Consider the following 19,451-nt stretch of genomic DNA (forward strand, 5'->3'; position numbering starts at 1 on the left):
GTAAGGTGACAATTAAATTGTTGTCTATATGTGTTTTTAAAAAATATTAATTGATTTTTTAGGTTTCTAAGTTTTGTCGTGTTCATTAATTTTATCAGATTTGATTTATTTTATACTTGAATGAATATCACAAGATATCGCAGTAAGTGAAAAAAAAAATTGAAGACTAATTGAGTAGTAGAATACATTTGAAGTGAAAGAACAATGGTTTTGAAAAAAAAAAAAAATAAACTATTAAGCAAATAAAGAGGTAAATGGTTGGCGTGAACTTATTGTTTTTTGTTTATTTGTGATTTTTATATCATTTATCAAAAACATAAAACTTGGTTATATTTGAATGTTTTTCTACATTAATTGATACACTGACTTATGTCAAGAGAAAATAATAAAAATAGTTGAATATAAAAGAAGCATGAATAATGTTTATAAAATAAAACATTGATGAAATACATAGATTTAATTCAAATGGCCGATTTTCTTATTATTTTATAACCTATTATGTTATTTCAGAAAAACACGAGATTTTCTTTTTGATGTTTTTCAAGATTCATTATTTTTTTTTTACCGCGGTTTGATTTTTTTTTATTTATATATTCACCATATTATACATTAGAATAAATCAACATGGAGAAAGATGGAGAAAGATGATGAAATATGAACATTGCACAAGAGAAGTAGGAATAATATCAGTAACGAAGTGAGAAAAAACAAGTATTAAAATGAATAAAGCGATATTATGTTTTTACCTGTCGTTTTTGTCTGTTGTATAATTCTACGTGACGTTATACGTAAAAACATGCGACTTTATAGCATTCCTTTTTGTTGCTTCTTTAAGTTTTGTCGTATTCTTTTACTATGGAAAAACGATGAAAAAAAGCAGGAATCATAATTTGATTAAAACTAGTTTTGGCAATAAGATTTTGTGATATTTTGCTAATTTGATATTTTAGCATAAATTTGGTGAAGTTTTTAAAAATATCTTTTTATTGCCAACATCCTATTGGCCTATTAGCATTAAGTCTCTTTGGGTAGGGTGTTTATTTCGGAAAGAAACCAAGATCAAATTTCAAAGATCATGAGAAATGATGGCATATGTGTTTGTTGAGTTTGCAGTTGTATTACACGTTTGTATATATCCCTAATTTTACTTAAATGAAAGCTGGTAAGTTCAACTACCACATCTTCTTCTCCATTAACTTTATATCTTCTATTAATTACTTTCGATCAGAAGACAACACCAAAGTGCACGAGGCTCTGTTTGTTGTAGAAGACTAAAACTTTGTGAGGTCCTAGACGTTGTGAGGCTCTATTCATTGGTGTTATGTTCAGCTTTTGACGCCCCGCTTGCTATGACAAGTGGGGACAATCCTCAAACCCTTTCGTCCCACCGCCTGCTTTCTCTAGTTTTTTTAATGGTGCCTTTTTATCTGATAAGGCGGAGCTAGGCAGCAGTCACAGGAAACTCGTGAGTTAATGCTGAGGAAACTCTTGTAGTTTAGGGTGCTGCTTTGGGAGATACTCAAATGATCGATCATGGACTTTCGTAAAAATGGATAAAGATATTCATTTTAGAGCTCAAGTCCGTTTCACCAACTCCTTCTATGGAAAGTTTTTAAGGTGACCTCCGCCTTTGGAAATAGTTAATAAAGTCATTATAGATAGATGGAATGAGTGGGGTGAGGTAGCTGTCGCAGATCTGTCAAATGGATATTTTCTCATACATTGTAGCTCTCAAATTGCAATGCAAAAATATATGTATTTGAGGGCCCCTTGGATTGTTAATGGATTGGTTCTCCAGCTTTCACCTTGGCATGCGTTCTTCCAGCCAATGCATGCTTGCCTTTTCACAACAACGATTTGGTTGCAACTCAATCATCTGGCTATGGGATTATGGGAAGGAGATGTTCTTAATACCATCATTAACCATTTTGGATGTTTGCTTAAAATTGACAATCAAACGCTTAATCTGAATAGAGCTAAATATGCTTGAGTTTGCGTGGAGCTAGACCTCTTAAGGCCTCTACATATGGGCTTCTCGATAGGCGATGATGACGTTCCAGTATGAAAGGCTTCCCACTTTTTGTTACCGTTGTGGTCTTGATGGCCACGGAAAAACTGCTTGTGTTTCTCAACGTGGCTCTTCTCCTGGTGGTGGATCTACTCTAGGCAGCTCTGAACTCAGACAGTTGCCAAATAGAGCTCTAGAGCACCGGTTAGAGATACCCGATGTTGAGTATAGTATAGAGATGGATCCTCCAGATGGGTCTTTAGAAAAATGGGTCAAAAAGAGCATGTTGACATAGACTTCGGACCGTGGATGATAATATCACATGCGACGAGTATGTAACAGACCTAAACATTTGAAGTGATGGTAGAGCACACCTTGTTACACGTCTCTTGAGAACAACTCTTTACATGTGTCTCTTGAGAGAAACCACGTGGCTAGCATGTAGCCTTCATGTTCTCTACTTAGCAGGAAGGGCTATAGTGGGCAAGGAGGTAGATGGGGCTCCTCAATCCATGCGAGCTCTCGGAACCTGCAGTTGCCTAGAGATGGGACTGTTGACACCCTCTCAAATCACATTAATTCTCTCTCAAAAAAGATGAAACCGCCCGTTAGAAACACGAAGAGCTAGGGGCACTAACTCTTCTCCTTCAACAGAGGGAGATACACTTTCAACAGGTGAAGGCATAGCCCATCCCATCCAAGACAAACCCTATTCCTCTAGGTTGAACTAGATGCCAATGACTACTAACAAGGGTAAGGCTATTAGGATGGAGGATGGAGGTCAATCTAGTCATAACTCAGCTCTGTTGGTGTTAAGATCCTCGAACACAATCCTAACTCTCAAGAAAGGATTTGGCATCTCTACATGCTTCCATTATGCCAAAATACTCTGATGCTCTCCAAGAAACCCCTCCAGTTTGGAAGGGTATTATTTGGAGATGGATGGGAGTTTTGAGGAAGAAACGGAGAATGAAGGTGAGGAAGATGAAGATGTAGACCCAGATACATCTATGTCGTTAGACAAGACTCAATATAGACATCACAAGGGTACCTTGGATAGAAGAGCTTTCTATTGTTCAAGATGGTTCATACAAGAAAGGAAGAATTGAAGGGGAAGGGTCAAATGCAAAACAACCCTAAACCTCCCAGGACTTCTCTTAAACTTGTTTTTGGGTGATTTTCTTTACTTAATTGTTTATGACAACTTCACTCAAAGTAGCTGCTTGGAATTGTAGGGGGATTAGTAACGTGAATATGTTTAATTGAGTTCAAGACACCATTAGATCTCACAAGCCCAATATTGTCTATTTAGTAGAAACTCAAGCTGATGTTGAGAGAATTAATCTTTTTTTGTTACAACTTCAATTGAAGATGGGAATGGGATGCTATCCCTTCTTTAGGATACTCGAGGTGGAATTATTGTCATGTGAAGGGATTTAGTTGGTATTATCACTCCACTGGCTATTATTAGAAGAACTCTTCATCTAGTAATCTCTTCCCGATTCCCTAGTGCTTGGATACTATCTATAGTGTATAATGGATAGTAGATTGAGTCATAGAGGAACATATGGAATGAACTTCCTCACCTTTTTGTTCTTAATTTTCCCTGCATTATCATAGAAGATTTTAATTCTATTTGCTCTCCTTCTAAGCATAGGGGAGGTAGTTTTAAATATTATTCCCGGAAAGTTGCTTTGTTTAATGAGTTCATCTCTAAAAATAATTTGCTTGATTTGAGTTTTTCGAGTTTTGAGTTTTACTTGGTATAATGGTTGTTCTAGGTCTACTCATAGATGGGCTAGACTTGATAGATGCTTGGTTAATATTGATTGGATTACTTTTAACAATAATTGTTTTATTTCTCATTTAACGAGAATTTGTTCTAATCATTCTCCCCTTCTTTTGACTACTTGGGCTCAGGTTCATACTAGGAATAGAGTTTTCCATTTTGGAAATTACTGGTTAGAATATCCTAGATGTCATAAAACTGTTAAGCATGCTTGGAATTTTTATCCTCACTCCAACCCCATGCATGCTTTCTCGCACCTCCTTAGTAGAACCAAAAGAAATATTCTGAATTGGAGATGGGTTGGTTTGAACTCTTTAGACTCCGACCTTAATTTAATTGAAAGACATATTAGGACACTTGACATTGAGGATTCTGGTATGTTGTGAATTTCTGCCGATGATGATTTGAATAGAATTAACTCTCTTAGAAGCCTTTACATTACCTACAATTCCCTTCTCAAGCAAAAATAATTTGAAATGGGCTCAAAGAGCTAGATTAATGTGGGTTAGCAATAGTGATTTAAATTCTTCTATCTTCCATAATTGTGCTCACATTAACAAGCATAAGAATTCTATATTTCATATCCTAGCCCAAAATGGTAACCTAAAAATTGATAGAGCTGATATTGAGGATATCTATATTACTCATTATATTAGACTATGGTCTAATCTTGGCCTATATTCCTACTCAGATTTGATTTAAGCTCTTCCTTCAAATTTACCTACTATTTTTGATGGATAGGGAGTTTCTTAGTAGGGATATAACTAGAAATGAAATCTTCAAGACTTTAATGACTCTATCTCCTGGTAAAGAGCCCGGTCCCTAGACGGTGAGTTTTATTAGTTTTTTTGGGAAGATGTTTAGAATAGTATTTTCTCTGCTGTGAATTACTTTCTCAAAATGCTTGTTTGCCTAAGTCTTGGGGTTTAACTTATGTGGCCTTGATTCCCAAAAAGGACAACTCCCAAATTAGTCATTGATTTTTGTTCAATTTCTCTTTGCAATGTTTGTTATAAGCTAATTGCTAAGATTTTTGCCAATAGATTGAAAGCTTGTTCTTCCTAATCTAATTGGTAAAGAACAGAGTGGCTTTTTTCAAGGTAGATTAGTTGTTGATAATATTATTGCAATTCAAGAAGGTGCTCATTCTTTAGAACATGATTTTAGCAATCCCCCTAGGATGATTGTCAAAATAGATATTGAAAAGACTTACGATACTCTTAGTTGGAAAGCTATTATTGCTACTTTAACCAAAATGAATTTACTCTACTATTTGGCTTTTTTGGATTCACATTTGTATTTCTTCTCCTTCATTTGCCTTTTTGATTAATGGGCAACTTACTAGATTTATCTCCACTCTAGATGAATTAGATAGGGAGACCGCTTGTCTTCTTACCTGTTCATTATGGTTTCTCAAAATCTCATCGCCATTCTTAATCATGCTCTCAGCTTAGGTATGATTCCTAGTTTTGACCATAGATTAGAGCATAATTTTAACTATTTGATGTATGCTAATGACATCATTCTTATCTCTAAAGCCTTTAGAATGGTTGCTAAGAACATCAAACTTTGTCTCTTTATTTATTCTAACCTAACTAGTCAAAAGCCAAAATTTTCCAAATATGTTGTTTATTTTCCGAGTTGGCTCAACAGAAAGCTTACTAGGAGTATTTATAATGCTTTAGAATTTAATGTTGTGACCTTTCCCTTTACTGATTTGAGTGTCATAATATCTCCTGGTAGGTTATACACTTTCAACTTCAGGCAGATGATTTCCAAAGCCAATAATAACACTGCATTTTGGAAGCATCAGCATATTTCATTGGCAGGGAGGGTTATCCTTATAAATAGTGTTCTAATGTCAATCCTTGTGTACACCTTAGCTGTACAACATATTCCTGATTCCATCCTTGAATCATAGCCAAGTCAGCTAGAAACTTTTCTTTTTGGCATAAAGAGAGCAATTGTAGTAACCTTCCACTTGTTGTTTGAAACATAATTACTATTAACAAAACCGATGGGGGATTAGCTATTAGAAATCTTAAGAATGTGAGAACAACTTTCATGACTAAAAATGTTTTGAAATTCTTAAATTCTAAAAATGCTTTTTGGATCAATATTTTGAGGTGCAAGTATGGAGAGGTGCATTTTGGAATATTAAGATCCCTCCTAAATGCTCCTGGTTTTGTAGATTATGGTGCAAAAATAAGGATCTTATAAAAACTAATTATCTTTGGATTAATTCTATCTATCCTAATTCCACTTCAAATTTAAAAGATCCTTGGTATTTTGAAATTCCCATTTGTTTTAAACCAACTTTTATAAACATGAATTTATGGGTTTTAATCTTCAAGTTGCCGATTTCATTAAGAAATGTAATTGGAATTTCAACACTTGTCTGATTTTTTGGGCCCTAATTTTAATTCTCCTATCAAGACACTTGGTCAAATAAACTCAGGAAGCTCCAATCATTGTGTTTGGTTGCTAAGTTCCAATAAGTTTACCATGGTTTATGTTGTTTATTCTATTGTAAATTCCAGCATTGATACTGTGGATCATTGGGAAGGTTGGAATATAATTTGTGGAAAATGAAATCTCCCCTAGAGCTAAATACCGCATGTGGCTCCTGCTCCATAAGAAAATCAAAACTCAAATTTTTTTGCATACTCTTAAGCTGAGTTTTGATGATGTTTTGCTTTATGTGGTAATGACAAGGAAAACATTAACCATCTCTTTAATACATACCCCAAAACCTGGATGGTTTGGTGGTTTATTGAAGAAAGGACATGTGTTTTTTTTGTTTTGAGGGATAATATTGTTGTTGGTTTTTGGCTTGAAAACATCAAAACTACTAAAAATTTCCTTAAAGCTTCTATTATCACTACTACTGTTTGGTTTATTTGGAAGGCAAGATGTTATCTAATCTTTAAATGCATTTAACGGGGAATAGGATTGCAATGCAAGCTATAGATCAACATAATTAGTATACTTATAATGCCAACTTTCAACGGGAGGCTTTTTTCTTAATTGTTTAAACGCTCTTTTTTCTTCTAACTGCTATCTCTTTATAGATGTTTCTTGGCTTCTTGAAAGTCAAATTTGGTGGGGATGGCTTCATCATAATTAGAGTTAGTAAAAGGGTTGTTTTTGCAGGTTATACTAGGATTGAAACTAACTCAATTGTTGAAGCTAAGTTATGTGCTGCTGAAGTTGGGCTAAAAGCTGTGGAGGCTTGGGGAATTAGTATTTGCACTATCTTCATGGATTGTAAAGGGCTTAAACAAGCTCCGAGTGAAGCTAGGTGTGATAATAGTTGGAGATTCAATTATAGGATTATGCATGCCAAATCCAAATATTATCTTGAGAATAAGCATATCATTATTCCTCATAGCTAGAATAGCTAATCAATTAGTTGCTCAAGGAAGAAGTTCACATGTCCTCTCTCTGTTTACCAAAGGATTAGATCTTCCTAGGTGATTGATGAAAGCTATCAAGTAAGATGATTTATACTTGTAATTTATTATTTTTTGTGTTAGTCTAGCTTTAGCTTGATGCCTTTCTTTTTTTCTTTTTCTTTTGACTTTTTATTTTCAATAAATAGCTACTGTGTAGCTCTTTTTCTTCACTTAAATGAAGGCGCTTGGTGTCTATTTATTAGAAAAAAAATATATTTGCAAAACTTAGGATGAATTGTTTATTTTAGTAAATACGTTTTTTTAAAAATTTATTCTTTTGTTTGAATCAATTTACCAAATAAAATTTTTCTAGGTTTTTAAAGATACTGTATATTGTATATGCTACTAAGAATTCTTCCTCAATATATATATATTTTCATGAATATATAGAAAGTACAAAAATAGGCATAAAGAATAAAGAAAGAAACTGAATACTTTTAATACTACTTCACTTTTTCTTATTCCTTCTTCTTATCTACATCATTCATAACAAATAAAAAGGGTATTTATAGCCATTCAAGATAGAAATGAACAGTCAAGATTAATTTAGTCTAACGATCCGAAATACACTCGATAAAACATTATCATGCAAATTTTTTTTTATTACAAAACAAAAAAAACTCTAAGCAACATAAAAAGTATAAATTAAAATTAGGTTTTATATACAACTAATTTGAACATCCAAATTACAAAACCACCCTCACAGTAATTAATTTTGTTAAAAAACAGAACACAACAGCAAGGTCAAACTTGGCATTCAACACCATTGAAACCCCAAATCCCAATTAAATGGCACCATGAAACACAACATTAATGACTCATCCACACCAACTTAAAAACAAGCCCCACGACCGCGCCCGAATCCATTTGAACCAAATCTTAAAATAACCGCCAGAAACTTTACCGTCAAGAAACCCATCCCTACGTCTTTGTATTCTTACGATCTTGTGAGTCTTTCCTTTCCTCATGCGGTAACCTCACCTGAAAGCATCACAACCAGTTGCTATAAAAACCACGAACGCGAAACACATGACCCTGCTTGGTTCTCCAACTCGCGGGTTTCTGGAGTTCTTCGCAAACCCTAGAATTCGTTCGGTTCTCTTTGGGATTGTTCATCGATTTCGAGGCGGCGAATTGAATCCAGGTATGCGATCAATCTAGGGTTGTTTATTGTTCTAAGAGGAATTCTTAGCGTTTGTTGTTGTCGTTGTATTGTTGTTGTTGTTGTTGTGTAGATTTGAGGAACTAGGGTTTGGTATCATGGGTTGGGGCCCGTCTACGGATGTGGTCTCCACCGGAGAGCTTGATCTCAACGCGTCTGCGGTTGCGGAGCCGGGGATGGAGGTTTCTGATGGTGTTGGGATTGGAAACGGAGTTGAAGCGAGGGAGGATGGTGGATTGTTTGAGGAGAAGGATCTGAGAGTGGAGAATGATGTGGGGGTGAAGAATACGATTGGTGGTTCTGGAAGTAATGGTGTTGTTGGGAAAAAGGTGGTAGATTTGGAGAGAACGTTGGAAGATGATGATTTGGGTGAGGACACTGGTGATCGGATGGTTGATGAGGAGCGGAAATTAGAGGATGGGGGCATGCGGATTGAGGAGGAGGCCGATGATAAAAATGAACTGGTGGCACAGATGCAATCTGCTGAGGAAATCATTGGAGAGGAAACGAAGTTGTGTGATGATCAAGATGAGGATTTGGGCAACAAGGCCGAAAACCAGATGGAAGATGCCGCCATAGATGCAGGTGGTGATGGTGATGGGAAGGTGCCGGTTGAGGAACAACAGCAATCTCAAACAGTGAGAAAGAGAGGCCGGAAAAGGGCACCAGGAATTTTGTCTTTTCAGGATGTTGAATTTCCTAGATACAAATGGTCTTCTGCAGAGGAGAAAGTTGGGCTTTCTGTTCCTGACTTGGTCTGGGGTAAAGTGAGGAGCCATCCTTGGTGGCCTGGTCAGATTTTTGATGCTTTAGATGCATCAGATATGGCCCTGAAGCACAATAAAAAGGACAACCACTTGGTGGCTTATTTTGGAGATAAAACTTTTGCTTGGTGTGATGAATCCCAATTGAAACCTTTTTTGCCACACTTCTCTCAAATGGAAAAGCAGAGCAATTTGGATGCGTTTGTAGATGCTGTTGATTGTGTCTTGGAGGAAGTGTCAAGACGGACGGAGTTGGGAATGATGTGTAATTGTATTCCTGAAGAAGCTTATTATACTCTTAAGTACCAAACTGTTGATAATGCTGGGATTCGAGAAGGAACATATAGTGCTGCTGCCGATAGATTCTTGAATGCTAGTTCTTTTCGACCTGATAGACTTCTGGAGTACATTGGGGCATTAGCTCATTCCCCTTACAGTGGAGCAGATTATTTGGATCTTGTTATTGCTAAGGCTCAGCTGAAGGCCTTTTATCAGTCCAAGGGTTATCCAGAACTGCCTCAATTCCTTCCTGGTGGTACTTTAGTGGAGAACGATGCTGAGATTTTACCTTCCCAGTCTGAAATATCCGAGGAAGATGAAACAAAACTGACACTTTCCAAGATGATTTCTGGAAAGAGGAAGTTGAAAGTTAGAAGAAGTTTATTAAGCAATCGCAGGCATGTCAAAGAGGAGGGAAGAAAAAAGAAGAGTTTGTCTGAATTAATGGAAGTAACATTAAATGATGCCATTGGAAGCCAATCTTGGGGAAAAGCCTATGGACAATCAGAATTGGTTCCTTTTGATAAGCATTGGAAGGGCCTCACTGCAGATTCTGCTGGACCAGGAAAAAATAAGAAGAAAAGGCTTGATGCATTAGGAGATTTAGACACTGAGCCATTGTCTCCAACCTCTTCTAAACCTTTAAAGGTTGGAGAACGAATCAGTCGAATTGCAAGCCAGATAGCATGTTCACCTTCTATCTTTGAGCAGGATGATGGAATATCCAAGAAGGGTGTGGGCAAGAGTGGTAAAAGAAAAGGCATCACAATTGTTAGTGATGCTCTACCACATTCTCTTGTTGGGTCTAGGAGGAAAAAGGGAAACGTCCCAAAAGATAATTCTTCACCAAGTGAAATGCTCTCACAACTTTGTTTAGTTGCAAGAGATCCTATGAAGGAACATGGTTTTGAGTCTGCAGTAGTAAGTTTCTTCACTGGCGTGAGGGGAATGGTTTCTTCTTCCTCCATGGAGGTCAGAAATCATATGGGGCAAAAGGAGAGGAAAAGGGGGAGAAAAAAAAAATCAGCTAACTCTGAGCCATCTCCATCTGATCCATCTAATTCTGAGTACAAGTTGGACTCCTACTGGTCTGATATCATGTTTGAGGACAGTCAAGAGAAATCAGTGCAAACTAATCGGCAGAAAAGGCAAGCGGATTCTCAGGGTGCAGTTGCATAAGGAGAAGAAGAAGAAAAGGAAGAAAATTGAGATGAAGAAGCCTGTAGAAGAAGCTTCATCTGCAATTCCTCTGGAACCTGTGCTGGAAAGTAAACAAAAACTTCAGGATGGTTCAATTTGCAGTTTTGTTGAAAAACCTGCAGAGGAATGGTCACCTACTACTCTGATTTTGAGTTTTACTGAGTCAGACGCCCTTCCTTCTGAAGCAGATGTTGTCAGGATTTTTGGTCAATATGGTCCTCTGGATGAAGCTGAGACAGAAGTTATGAAGAAGAACAACCGAGCTAAAGTTGTTTTCAAGAGGCGTGCTGATGCAGAAATGGCTTTCAGCAGTGCCGGTAAATTCAGCATCTTTGGACCAGCTCTTGTCAGTTATCGGCTTAGGTACTCAACATCGAAGCCCAAAGCTCCGTTGAATTCTGCGATGAAAACCAATGAAGGAACTTCGAATTGTGAAGTTACAAACTCAGTTGTTCTGGGTACTGTACTTGTAACTTATATCTTTCTTTTTGCTTTTGAAAACATGTGTGCTCATTTAATTGCTCTGTTTCAGCCCAAGAAGTATCTGCCGAGTCAGATAATGCACAAATTCCAGGTATCTTCTGTTGCATCTCTTGCTATGCTTTTGGTGGCATTGTGTACATTCCTTTCCTTTCAGTTGGTCATCAAGTTACTTTTTTCTTTCAGCTCAAGAAGCTACCCTATTATCAGATGGTGCACAGGTTGAAGTTACTACTAAAGGATCGTCAGAGTGACATTGATAAGTTGTTTTCATCTGGCATGGCGTTAGTCTTGTTTATAGCCTTGAGGTTTATATGTTTTAAGCTTAGAGCAATACATATTCAACAAAAATATATCTGGAGTTTTCACAAATAGATTCTACTACTATATCCTCGCTCACATGCAAAAATTTGTGATGAGAGCTCCAATGCTAGAGCTTCTACACTGACATTTTCATACTTAGCAAAGAAAAGCAGACAGAGTTTTGTGGATATTAGGTTTGGGAGCTATAGAGCTATAGAGCACTGTTTTTAGTGTTATATGTAAATATTTGTCCAGAGTCTTGGAGTTTCATTACAAACATTTTTTTTAATGCTTCAATATGTTATACATTTCAATTTTATGGTCCAGATCTTCCATTCATTCTTGTGACTTCTATGTGTATGTAGGTTTATTTTCTTCCTAGTTTATGACTTTGGGGATAAACTTGTTTACTTGCATTTGATGATGAGAGCCACAGATTGAAGTTGACGCTATATGAAGTAATCTACAGGATTGAAAATGTTTGCAATCCAATAACATTCTTCTTTATATTAACCTCAACATATTTTAGCAGTCATAGTCGCTATGACATCTAGAATGTTATATTAGCCATCTTATTGGATATCTAATTTTTTTCTCTACATGGAGATTTAAAAATTGTAACATTTCTATTGGGACATCATTATGTGAAACATTGTTCATCATATTTCCATGAAATCAGTAGGTTAAATTTTTTTTTAAAAAATTTTGTGATTTCTGTTGCCTTGTGTGATTTCTATTGTGATTTTCTCAGCAAAGGGTTAGTATCTCTTGTCATAAGTGTGCATGTCCAGCTACAAACACGCATTCTCAGTATGGTTCAAGTTGATTTGGATTAGTGTCAATGACTACATAGCAATGTGTATTTTAATTGCTATTTTGTGTAAACTGGCATCTCATTCTTCTGGTCTTGAGGCTGAGGAGAGACAATGGCCAATTTTGAAGGCTTATATGCTGGTTCATTAGTGATTCTAATTGTAATATAATGTATTACCATTATCTCTCTCTCATCTCTGGGTTTTCACTTGAGATTACTTCATCGAAACCAGAAATAACTCAATTAACATCCTGTTTTTCCAATTCAGGTTCATTTTGGGTTTTCCCAATTTTTTTGGTATATATATATATATATATTTGTCACCTGATGTGCTGTGGTGAGTATTTGTTTGTCAAAAGTTTATCTATACGGTGAAAATAAATTTATTTAGTTTCTTTAATCAATAAACGTGCATGAATAATATGTACTTTTTAAAATTAAAATAGATGTGTTTTAAAGCTACCAAATAGGATTACTATCCACAAACATATCTTAAAAAAAACAAAAATAAAAATAAAATTAATGCACATTATCAATCTACTCCAAAAAGCAAAATCAAAACTTAAAAAAAAAAACTAAAAAAAGCATTACCAGAAAAATACCGAAAAAGAAAAGAAATCTCTAAAAAATACCGAAAACACCCTGATTAACACAAAATTAGATCCCATTTAAAAGGAAACGGACGGTGAAGATAGATCAGCGTTTCCATCGCAGTCGTCTCCTCCCTCCTCTCTTCTCCAGCGTCTGATCTGCCTTCTCTCTCCCACTCTCGCCCATCCATCCCTTTTTTAACCAAGAAAAATAACACACACCCCTCTCTCCCTCCCTTCTCCTTTCTCTTCTCCCGCGCCAAATACGAAAACTCTCTCATATCTATTTATACACATCTCCCTCCTTCGTCTTCGATCTAGGGTTTCATTTCGATCTACGTCTCGGCGTCGATGGCGGAGGCTCCTGGTAGCCCTGGCGGCAGTGGCGGGGAGGGTAGTCCGCGTTCTGGTGTTCGTGAACAAGACCGCTACCTTCCCATCGCCAACATCAGCCGGATCATGAAGAAGGCTCTCCCCGCTAACGGCAAGATCGCTAAGGATGCTAAGGAGACTGTGCAGGAGTGCGTCTCTGAGTTCATCAGCTTCATCACCTCTGAGTTCGGTTTCTTTTTTTTTGGATTTGGTTCTTGTTTTCTGTTTTTATTTTTGTGATTTTTTTTTGTTTGTTGGATGGTTTTAGGGCGAGTGATAAGTGTCAGAAGGAAAAGAGGAAGACGATTAATGGTGATGATTTGCTTTGGGCGATGGCGACGCTTGGTTTTGAGGACTATATTGAGCCGCTGAAGCTGTATCTTCAGAAGTATAGAGAGGTGATGATTTCTCTCTGATGGATTTCTTCTTCTTCTTTTTCTATGCGTTTTTTTGGTTTTTCTTGGCTTTTGGACTGACTTAGTCTATTGTTTTCTTCTGTTCTTCCCCCCTTTTGTGTGGGTATGGTGGATGGATACTGTGTTGCAGATGGAGGTGAGAAGTTCTTCTTTGCCATTCACGTGGTTCTTGAATTTTGCATGATTCGTTTTTGTATATTATTGATATGCTGATTTGAAGATAACCCGGAATAATTAAAGAAGCTTTAGTTGTTGCTCTTTTTCGATTGATTTACTTCCTTTTGATGATTAATTAGTGGCAAATCTGAGTTGAGTATTTCCTGTTATTAAGCTTTGATTTTTAGTTTTATGGCTTGAGTTCCTTTTTATGGATGATTAGTTTTGACATGGATAAGGTCCTTAAGGATTGTTAATTATTTCTTGTATGTTTTGCTCACCCCAATTTGAAATGTCACGGTAAGTGGCTGTGACACGACGAAGAGGCTATTTCTATTTTTGTTTTGTTGCTGAGTTTTTTCAGATTCTGTTTGTTGCATCTATGAGATATTTATGACGTCGTACATTCGTCACCAATCTCTTTCTCATTTTTTAATTGGATGACTAGAAAAGACAACAAAATTTAATGTTTAGAAGTAATTTGAACAGAGATTTTCCTGAATTGAATGCCATCAACTGTTTTTATTGTTAATCATTAATTTGTGTCACGTGTAAGTTTAATTTTTCGGTTGATTATATTGTTTGTAAATTTTGATTAGGGTGATAGTAAGGCAACCGCCAAAGGTGGAGATGGTTCCCTCAGTAAAGATGGTGGTGGAATTCAGGTTGGAACACCTGGTACAAGCACTCAAGGGGTATCTTTTATTATGCTTTATGACAATTGCAGCATGAATCTTTTATCTTTTTTGTACTTATTTTTTGTGAACTTTTAGATTGCTCCACAAGGGTCTTTTACTCAAGGCATGAACTATATCCATACCCAGGTAATTTCACTGATTCTTCTTGTTCCAGTTTTATAATGTTAACGTCAACATGCACATTCTTTTATTTTTATTTTATTATTTATTTATTTATTTTTCCTTGCTTGCTGTTTTTGATGCTTACTGCTTAACGAGATGATTAGTTATGGAAATATAGCATCACTGAATAGTAGATGTTTTTAACTGGTCTTCTCCACTGATTAGGTTTTTCGCTCTATATGGTAAGAATTAGTATCTAGTGTGACACTTCATATACTTCATGCATGCCTAACATTATTTGTTGAGGAGTACCTGATGTGATGGAAGTGAAACATTTTTCTTGTTCTTTACATTTGCATGTCCTAGTCCTGATTTCAACATTATGTGGTTTATTTCGTGCTCATCAGTCATGTTGTAGTCATTGCAGTGCCTTTACCAATAAATAAAGTTTGAATTGGTTATGTTCTATCTCAGTCACCAGAATTAAAGTCGCTTTCAATTAGCATGATATAGTAGGAAGTCTTTGTTACTGTTGTTCAGGCTGAACCACTCTCCTCCCTATACTCCCATCATAATTGAATACCTGATTTCTGCATCATTTTCAATACATCCATCCATCCACCTATAAAATTTTCAGCGTCATATGTCAATGAAATGCTTATCAGGAGGGGTGCTTAAGGATCTCTTATATTAAGAAGCTCTTGTCCGTTGAGATATTGTCTTGGTGTGCTTTCAACTTGCATGGCTGTTTAAATTTTCCATTTCAAGATTTGGTTCTTTCTTATTTCGACTAAATTTCTTTGGTATTCTGAAGTTTGTTCCGACCTGACAAAATTAAGATCAACAGATATCTATTCCGACTCTCATTCCATGATACTTTCCTTATAAATTTCAATCATTTAGTCATTCGGAAGGCTGATATTTTTCTTCTGTAGCTTATCAACTATGATTATCAGAATGTTTAGGTCTGCAATTAGTGCTGTGAAATTTTCTTAGATTATTGATATGGATCGGAAAAATAGTTTTGCTATTCTAGATTTGTTTGAATAGTTCCTTGCATGCCATTATACTAAAATTTCTATTTTCCATTAGAGAACTATGAGCACCCAATCTCAAAAAAAAAAAAAGTTTGATGTAAAGGCTTTATTTCTTTGAGTGAAAGTATGAGCTTTTTTTCACTTTTTCCCCTGTTTGATGCATCATCCATCCGTTCTTTCCAACTGCTCTTTTCTACTGTACAGTTCTTGATACCTCTTCTTTGAAATGTTGTCACGTTCTAGTCTAATACTTGTTTAGAAAAGACCTTCATCTTCATATTTTCTACTGCCCTCTTATATGTTATTCTCATTTTTAACCGATGCTTGTCCACTGTGCTCAAATCTATTCCTGATGAGTACTTTTGTAGTTGTTCCCCTAGACAAATATATATGGTTTAGAACATGATGATCTATATAGTTTCATTTCCCCCTCCCATCAATTAGTTACTGCTCCCTTCAAATTCTTTCTCCAGGCATAGTCATTGTAAATTTGGCGCGGAGAATGCAGATGTCCTTTGGAACTTGCCATATGGGAACATCATTTAGTTGAACATATGTTCCTCAAGTAGCATAAGCGATATCTTTCTGATTCTATCCTGTCTCATCCGATTTAGTTTGACAGGAGTGTGACTTTCATGTTTCAAGAAATTCAAAGAATTTAGGTTATGGTTAAATATGATTGTGGTTTCTATTTTGTGGTGGTTATCTGGTGCCTGGTTATGGGGGCCAACTTTCATTCACGCGTTAAAACTTTCCTCATTATAAACTTTATTACGAAATGGAGCATTTCTTTTCCTTATGCTTTCATTTTTTCTTAATACAATTACTCAGATACAAGTGTCTAATGTTGTTTTGTTACTTTGCCAGTTCCATAATGGGGATCTCTCAGGTTGATCAAACCACCTGCTTATGCAATCTGCTTTTTTTTTTTTAATTCAGGTAATTTTGTCTCTTGTTATTCTCTTTAAACCTATCATTTTTCTTTAAGCTTCGAAAAGACTGTGTCAACTACCCTACATTTCAGACCTAAAATTGGATGGAACTGTTTTGGAAACACCCCTTGATATACATCTTTATAAAAAAATTTGAGTCATAAATCTTAAAAATGAATGGGAAGTCTAATGCATAAAGAAGCCAGATCATAGAAGTGATTGGCTCGAAGGATGTCAGAATGCACATTACTGTGTTAACAAAAGAACTTGGAATAAGTCAAGTGCATGTAGTAATTAAATCGTCAGTAAGATTTTTTGATCTAGGTATTTTGATTGATGCAGTTGTTGAATATTGCCTGTCCTCTCTCTGTGGTTGGCAAAAACTGCATATATTATCTATGTTAAAACTTGGGTTACTTATTCTGTGTAGACAAAAATTGAAGTTCGAAAGCAATGCAAAATGTTATAGAAATAGCTCATTGACATCCTCTGTTTGTTAAACTTATTGATCTTTAATTCCCTGTTCTCTTTGAAGTATTTCATTTATTTTTCCTTTTTCTGTTATTACTTTCCAAACCCGGATATCTGTTTTTAACCAAGAAGCAAATTTGAATGATGCAGTAACAAGCTAATGGCGATCCCTGTCGGTTTCAATGGAGGGATCTTCTTCTGAGTTATTTAGGTACTTGATTGTCAAATTAGTGATGTAGCTTATTATCAAATAGAGTTCTTGTAATCAGTAAAACTATTTGCAACATCATGTTCTGTTGTTTAACCTAATTGCTCAGAATTTCTCTTTATGTACATCTATTCTCCTCTGCCTGACCTTCCATCCATCATTCTCTTATTCATAGATTCATATCTAACTATAACCAATTAAATCCAAATTCTCATTTATAAATTATTGAGGTGCTCATGTGTGTGTGTGTTGTTATGCCAAGTTTTGTATGGAAACAAAATCAAAAAAGATGATCATATTAAGATGATGTAACACAACACCCTGGCAGTGTGCCAAGAATCAGATCCACCGTCCAATGCACGTGCTGCGCGTGTCTTAGGACTAATGACTACAAGCACCAGTGCACCACCCTACTTAAAATTTAGTATTAGTATTAAATCAATTGATATCAAAAGAGAAGCATGATTTATATATCCAAATTATATATATATATATATATATATATATGGGATCATGCTATCTTCTGAAAAGCTTATTGAGCTTTTGAACTTGGTTGGCTGGAATCATTGGACAAGTGATGGCGTGGCATAGCATAGCAACATGGCGTGGGTATCATTGGTGGTTTGCCGGCCAACTCACACCACCAGTCTCGCCCATGAGTTATGGGCTGTCAATGGGTCAGCCTGGATCAGGTATGACCATTTATATCCCTCTATGACTCTATCTATCCTCATAAAATTCCCTCTATACACCCTATCAACACTCATATTTTTATATATATATATATATTAGTTTGTTTCTATCATGTTCACTCTTTTGTACTTCTATTATCCCTTTTTATTTATTTATTTATTTATTTATGTATTTATACTAGTTTTCTTTAATTGAAAAGCGTTTGAACTTTTTAACAATCTTTTTTTTTTTTTAAATTTGTGTATCCTTATAAAAGTGTTTAATTAATATAATATCCATATGAAACCTGGGTGCAACAGTGCTTACTGTAGCCACTTTGATTTGTTGGCAACTCAAAAGGAAGGCAAGGCGCAATGGCATTCCAGCTAACTCACAGCCATGCATGCATTATTAGTGTGTGTGTGTGTTTGTGTTTGTGTGTGTGTGCCTTCATTCCTTCTCATCTTCTCTTCTGCCAGTCAAACTCAAACCTTCCCATCTGACAACCACACTGCATGGATAAATAAATAAGCTTCTATTTCTATTCACTTTACTTTATAAGTTTATTATTTATTTAAATTTTTTTACTACTACTACTACTACTTATGAAAGAGAGTTCTTGTTGTTTTATTATATGATGTATAAGTTCCTGTGGAGGAGGAATCATGGCCATAGTTTTTTTATGAGGGGTAAACATGTCACAACAAAATGCTAAATTTATATGTGCAAGTACATGTGCAGTACATCACATTGCACTCTGGTTTGAGTCTATCTGTCAATGTGCAAACATCCAACAATATTTTTGGCATATATATTTTTTATTTTTTTATTTTTGAGAAAAATAAAATATCATATATATATATATATATAGTTTGAATACTATTAATATTTTTGTTTTTCAACAAGAGTGGGAGGCACAACACAAATGTAGCGGAATTAGAGCTAATGTATTAAAATATATAATATAATTAAATGATAATGATAATAATTAATGAGATATATAGTGAAGTGTGGAAGTGTAAAGATGAAGAAGAAGAAGAAGAAGAAGAAGAAGGTCCTCTAAGCACGTTCATGGCATTAGCTGTCCCTTCCCATTGTCTGTCCTTCTCCCTACTCCCATGTTCTTCTCCTCATGCTCTCTCTATCTTCACCCCCTTCTTTCTTCTTCTATAGTATTTTCACACTTTCTAAATTATTCTCTCTCTCCCTTTCTTTAATTACTTTTAATATAATATACCATGATTAATTTAATGACCAGCATTTTATATATATACATATTTTTTTAAAAAAATATATATATAACCCCTGAGAAACAATAAATAAATTATTAAAGCATATTTTTAAAAAATAAATAAACCACGATCATTTCAGAAAAATCAGGACAAAATTATTGGACATATCTTTGAAAAGCTACAATTATATGCAATTTTATATGAAATGATAATTTTAATATGGTAAAAAAATATACTCATGAAAAATACACATGTGAAAAAAAATATATATTCTATTGTACCATCATATTCATTCAATATTTTGCCTGTAA

General features: G+C 35.4%; 2 protein-coding genes across 4 annotated transcripts; both read left to right on the plus strand.

Moving 5' to 3' along the window:
* Positions 1–8,287: 8,287 nt before the first annotated feature.
* Positions 8,288–11,779, plus strand: LOC120264881. The gene is given in 5 exon segments (XM_039272759.1): positions 8,288–8,396; positions 8,488–10,636; positions 10,638–11,115; positions 11,190–11,231; positions 11,324–11,779. Coding segments are annotated over 4 exon segments (2,712 nt in total). The 5' UTR covers positions 8,288–8,396; positions 8,488–8,512; the 3' UTR covers positions 11,392–11,779.
* Positions 11,780–12,944: 1,165 nt separating this feature from the next.
* LOC120265495 (nuclear transcription factor Y subunit B-like) lies at positions 12,945–17,429 on the plus strand. Of its 3 annotated transcripts, none has more exons than XR_005537669.1 (7): positions 12,945–13,401; positions 13,485–13,614; positions 13,763–13,768; positions 14,388–14,466; positions 14,562–14,612; positions 16,493–16,564; positions 17,179–17,429. XR_005537669.1 is itself a non-coding variant. In XM_039273427.1 (7 exons), the coding sequence occupies exons 1-6, from the start codon at positions 13,196–13,198 to the stop codon at positions 16,517–16,519; spliced, it is 486 nt and encodes a 161-aa protein (XP_039129361.1). In that variant the 5' UTR covers positions 12,945–13,195; the 3' UTR covers positions 16,520–16,564; positions 17,179–17,429. The 3 variants fall into 3 exon arrangements, 2 of the variants coding, with proteins under 2 accessions (XP_039129361.1, XP_039129360.1); XM_039273427.1 differs by having other exon boundaries at positions 14,388–14,453; XM_039273426.1 differs by having other exon boundaries at positions 12,946–13,401; positions 14,388–14,483.
* The last annotated feature ends 2,022 nt before the right edge of the window (positions 17,430–19,451 follow it).

This window comes from Dioscorea cayenensis, chromosome 7, assembly GCF_009730915.1.
Source record: "Dioscorea cayenensis subsp. rotundata cultivar TDr96_F1 chromosome 7, TDr96_F1_v2_PseudoChromosome.rev07_lg8_w22 25.fasta, whole genome shotgun sequence".
Lineage (NCBI taxonomy): Eukaryota > Viridiplantae > Streptophyta > Magnoliopsida > Dioscoreales > Dioscoreaceae > Dioscorea > Dioscorea cayenensis.

Coding starts and splice junctions, on each gene's coding strand:
- LOC120265495 (XM_039273426.1), top strand. CDS start 13,196: ATGGCGGAGGCTCCTGGTAGCCCTGGCGGCAGTGGCGGGGAGGGTAGT. Junction 13,402..13,484: donor ATCAGCTTCATCACCTCTGA/GTTCGGTTTCTT, acceptor GGATGGTTTTAG/GGCGAGTGATAAGTGTCAGA. Junction 14,613..16,492: donor TGAACTATATCCATACCCAG/GTAATTTCACTG, acceptor TTACTTTGCCAG/TTCCATAATGGGGATCTCTC.